Source organism: Malania oleifera, chromosome 1, assembly GCF_029873635.1.
Source record: "Malania oleifera isolate guangnan ecotype guangnan chromosome 1, ASM2987363v1, whole genome shotgun sequence".
Taxonomy (NCBI): Eukaryota; Viridiplantae; Streptophyta; class Magnoliopsida; order Santalales; family Ximeniaceae; genus Malania; species Malania oleifera.
Window position 1 is genome coordinate 147,134,985 of NC_080417.1, and position 5,009 is coordinate 147,139,993.

The window sequence follows — 5,009 nt, forward strand, 5'->3', positions numbered from 1 at the left end:
CAATTCAGGCAGCAGCTGGTGAAGCAAAGCCCCATGAACAAAAATATACAGAAATGAGGCATGCATAACCTACAGCAACACTTCAAGACATTTTCTCTTTTGGGATCAAGTCATTTCTCATCCAGGGCGACCAAATGAACTCAAATATGCAGCCCCAGTAGGTCTTTTCTTTTATTTTCTTTGAAGGGTTTCACAGGCACATTACATCCTGATCTGATACTCCTTTTTTCCCCGGGGAACTGAACAGTAACATGCATGAATAGGAAAAAATCACTTGTTCCTGCGTAAGTGGAAAACAATAGGGAAAAAAAAGAAGGAAATAAATTAATTGCAGGCCTAATTTACATATATGACTTACCTAATCTTGCAATCAGCCATTGTGGAAAATAACCCATTAGCCATAAGTACAACAATTCTACCAAGAAATTCTTAACTTCAAAGGGGTCAAACATGATGAAGTTTCCAACAAAACGGGAAACTGGAGAGGAACTTTTATGGATCAGCTAGAATGTCAGAGAAGATTTCTCTCAAACCTATCGCAAGCTCTTGCTTTCAGGCTGGAAACTATTTTCTCAAGCTTGCTAATCCGAGCTTCAAGTTCCAATCCTGGTTTCTCAAGCACAATGCAGCTGCCATTTTCTTCTTCTTTGCCATTATTACTCAAAATATTATGGACCAAATTGTCTGCTTCACATGCATCTTCCACGGCACTATCTGCTCCCCCTATTGCAACTTCACTCCTAATAATTTCTTCTACTGATTTCATCAGTGGCTTTGTCCTCCTAGCAACGCTTCTAGCAAGTCTACTAGAAGAAGATAACCAACTGCTCGGAGAGCAAGCACTTGCTGAATGTTTATTGCCACCCTGTCCATTTCCAACGCGCTTATGCCTGTAATTATATTTCAGAAGTTCTGCAACTGTGAGTCGATCTTCCTTAATATGACCCTCTTCGTCGTCCAACTTTTCTACAAGTGTCGATTCATTTTTCCCAATAGATTCCTCTGCTTCCATCCTCTTAGATTTTCGAGAGAAACGAGCAGGAACATTTAGAAGGTCATCTTTTTGCTCATCAATGGAACACTTTACTTTTGCCACCTTAGATTTTGGGGATACACCAAGAACATCTAAACGGTCATCTTTTTGTTCATCAATGAAGTACTTTACTTTTGCCATCTTAGATTCCGGGGAAAAGCCAGGAGAAACACCTGTATGGTCATCTGTTTCTTCCTTAACAATGGGATACTCTAATTTCACCGTCTTTGATTTCATAGGAGACCTATTCCGACAATTCAAACTTATGTTCAGCCTCATGAAGCCATTGTTTGCAACATTCTGAGTTGCAAACGATCCCTTCCACCATTCTAAGTATCGAGTAGTAACATCTGATTCGAAGAGTCGTGGGGGAACATATAACTTTGCACCTCCAACCAGCTTGCTGTAACTAGTCCAAGTGATTTCAGGGCTGTCATTGAATCGAGTAACATGAATTGGAAGATCCTGATCCAACCCAAACTGCATAGCCACTCTATGAGGGAGGTACTGCTCTATGGAGTTTAGTCCAACCAGCTCGGACACCCTCAAGCATCTACACAAAGACTGCAATTCTTCATCCAAGTTGTCATCAATCAACACCCACTCTTCCTTTTCTCTGTAAAACTCAGGCAATGACCAATTCATCACCTTGGTTGCATAGGGCCTCCACAGAAAACTCTCTCTGGCACAATCCAGAGCCAACCTCACATCCCCAACTTCAGACCGCGTAACTTTATCCCACCTTGCCAATCTGGGTTTCCCGCGTTCGATCGCATTCGGCATTGGACGCAATATTGGAAACCTCTCCCAGGCCCAAACTTGAACCAGCTGCAATGGCGCCCAAAGTGCAACTGATAAACTAAAATTATCACTATCACTCTTTGCAGCATCACTGATGCTTCCTTTCAACAAACTCAAATCTCTGTAAAGGGTTGCAAGAACAAAAGGTGCAAGTGCAAGACGGGTGCCTCTCGCGAGATGAATTGCAATTGGGAAGACATATTCGGGAACTGAATCCTTTGGGAATCCGGGAAAAACAAACCTTGACAGCCACAGAGAAATGAACGCCTCGTGCTCGAATTCTCTCTCCCTCTCGGTGAAGAGCTTTAACCATCCACTCTGAGTGGCCTTCTTAGATCTAGATCTTAACAATTCTCTCCTTGCTTCGATCAACTTTCTCTCTATTTCCTCGAATTCCGTGGTTCTCGAAACAGGGTCGCCCAAAACAGAGTATCCCCCCAAAACGATGACGTCTTCGAGGGTAATGGTGGCTTCTCCCCAAGGAAAGACAAAGGTATTGGTCAGAGGGCACCACTTCTCTGCAACCCCAAAAACCAAATCGTCGCATCTCAGGATATCGCAATTAGAACCCAAAATTGCTTCGTAAATGGCGGCTCTTTTCCAGGTCGATTGGTGCAGAGAACACATGCGGTCTACCCATATTTCCCATTTCCTCGGCTGGAGGCGCCACCCATTGAAATCCACCTTCGGATGATATTTTCGGGGCTCGGAAAGGGAAATTCCTGACGCGGAGAGAAATTGTGGAAGGAGCTCTGGAACTGATCCATCAACGGAGGGTTTGAGAAAGTGGGCAATTCTGAGAGTTGGGTCTCCACCGCTGGGTGAAACCATGAGCTCTTCTCTCTCTTCGATGAGAGTGTCCGGCGGTTCCGCCATTGTTGAGGCTTGAGCGTCAAAAACTTCGGGTCGTTTCAGCTTCCGCAAAAGCCAATGTTCATGGGGGTACTTTTGTTCATGGGGGTACTTTTTGAGACGTAAGATGAGAGTGGAAATTATGATCAAATAAAAGGGCTAATTTATTTAGGAGAAATTATTAGATTTGAAAATTTTGGAGGGAGGGGTGAAAATTTCAAGTACTTGATGACTTCGGCATAATGAAGAAAATAAGTTATAAAAATTTGTTTGTTTATATTATTATTTTTTTCTATTATTAGTTTTAAATAAAAAAATAAAAAAGATTTTTAATTGTTTTTACAACATATTAATTGAAATTTTAATATCTGGAAAGGATTCTTTTAGATGAAGTTATTTATTTTATATACTTTTAAATTAAAAAATAAAATTATCTATAACTTTGAATATAATAAAAATATAAAAATGCATAAATTTTTAAAGATAATAATAAAGTCAATAATAAAATATTTTTTTATTATTTTTCAATTATCATGTTTAATATTTTTTTTTTGTAAAAATTAAAGTCTAAAAATAAAACAATTATTGTAATAACCCAAATAAAATAATAATTAATTAAAAATAAAAATATTCTATATATATATATATCTATATATATATATATATATATATAATGGTGATGGACTATTCATCCTATCATCCGAATTTAAGATTCACATGATAACCCCTCGGGTCAAACCCCCCTTTTATATATATATATATATATATATATATATATATATATATTGTAGTAATTGGAAAAAATAAAATTTTAAAAAATAATAATAAAAAAAAAATAAAATAAATTAATTAAATTAACAAATAAAATGAATAGTATAATAAGGAAAAAATATATATATATATATAATAATAATATCATATTAACTTGCTAATTAAAACAAAGCTTCTTGGAGAAGTTTGTACACTTTATATATATATATATATATTAGCAAGTTAATATGATATTATATATATATATATATATATATATAATTGTGCAAGCTTTCCAGGAAGCTTACTTTGATTTTGGTGTGTTCTCTCTCTCTCTCTCCTTTCTCTCTCCTACGACTCTCTCTCTCTCTCTCTCTCTCTCTCTTTTTTCGATTCCAGGCCAGTTTTATGCTGGATCGACAAACTGAAGTCACCATGATGCTCCTGGTAAAATTCTCTACAAATCTGCTGGAGCGGATCGTTGGAGAAAGTAATTTGGAAATCATCCCTAAGTTGAGGTAAGGCTTTTTAAATCAAATTTGAAGTTGTGACAGTTGAGAAAAGTGTTATACGCGTTGAAATATTAAAGTTTAATACTTGAAGTTTTCATTTCCAGGGGTGTTGATTTGAAAGTTGGAAATCATCCCTGAGTTGAGGTAAGACTTTATATTCAATATTCGGATTTTTGACAGTTGAAGAAAGTGATATGCGCGTAAAAATACTGAATTTTAATTCTGCAAGTTTTCATTTTCAGGGTGTTGAGTTGAGAATCCCATGAGTACGGGGAAGATTTTCTTAGGGGCTTTTCAGGAATCAGGTAAGGGGATAAATTAAGTTAGTTTTGTTTTGAGAAAATACTTGTATATATATATTTAGCATATGATTTATAGAAAATAAATATATTTATATATATATATATATATGTGTGTGTGTGTGTGTGTGTGTGTGTGTTATATTTGCAAAATATTGTGAAAATGATCGTATGATTGAATATGTGAAAATCCGTTTGTGTGGCATGAGTAAAAATGTTGTGAAATACTGTTTTCTGGGAATGTGGATAATATGAATTTTTATGATGGAAAACTGGCGTATGGGCTGAGATTTTTATATGATTTGCCGGCATACGGGCCGTGCTATGTGACTATGATTTGCCGGCGTACGGGTCGTGATATGTAGATGTGATTTGTCAGCGTACAGGCTATGCTTATGATTTGCCGGTGTACGGGTCGAGTTATGATAAAATGTGTAATTCCGGCGTACGGGCCGATGATTTTCATGAAATATGTATATGTGAAAAATGATATGATTGATTTGATAATTATTGATATGAGATATCCATGTATCACGATTTTAGTATATGTATATGATATCAGGACCTGGCTAGCTTGGTCTAGGCTAGCACTTGCATGGTACCGTTGCTTTGTGTCCATGGTCTTCGTGATCATGATATCTGTGTTAACGCCGCTATACGGAGTGGTGTGAGATTGGATGGTCGATGTGGTTATTTTCAAGAAGTGTGCTGTTATCGCCCCTGGTGTACGGACCAGGTCTGGCAGACCCATCGGACCTACAA

General features: G+C 37.2%; 1 protein-coding gene across 1 annotated transcript; it reads right to left on the reverse strand.

Annotated features, from left to right (window-relative positions):
• Positions 1-319: 319 nt before the first annotated feature.
• On the reverse strand, positions 320-2,753 carry LOC131145896 (uncharacterized). The gene has a single exon (XM_058095079.1). It carries the CDS (start codon positions 2,708-2,710, stop codon positions 512-514), a length of 2,199 nt encoding a protein of 732 aa, XP_057951062.1. The 5' UTR covers positions 2,711-2,753; the 3' UTR covers positions 320-511.
• Between the last annotated feature and the right edge of the window lie 2,256 nt (positions 2,754-5,009).

Excerpts from the sequence above, each read along its gene's own strand:
- LOC131145896 (XM_058095079.1), bottom strand. The coding sequence starts at position 2,710 with ATGGCGGAACCGCCGGACACTCTCATCGAAGAGAGAGAAGAGCTCATG.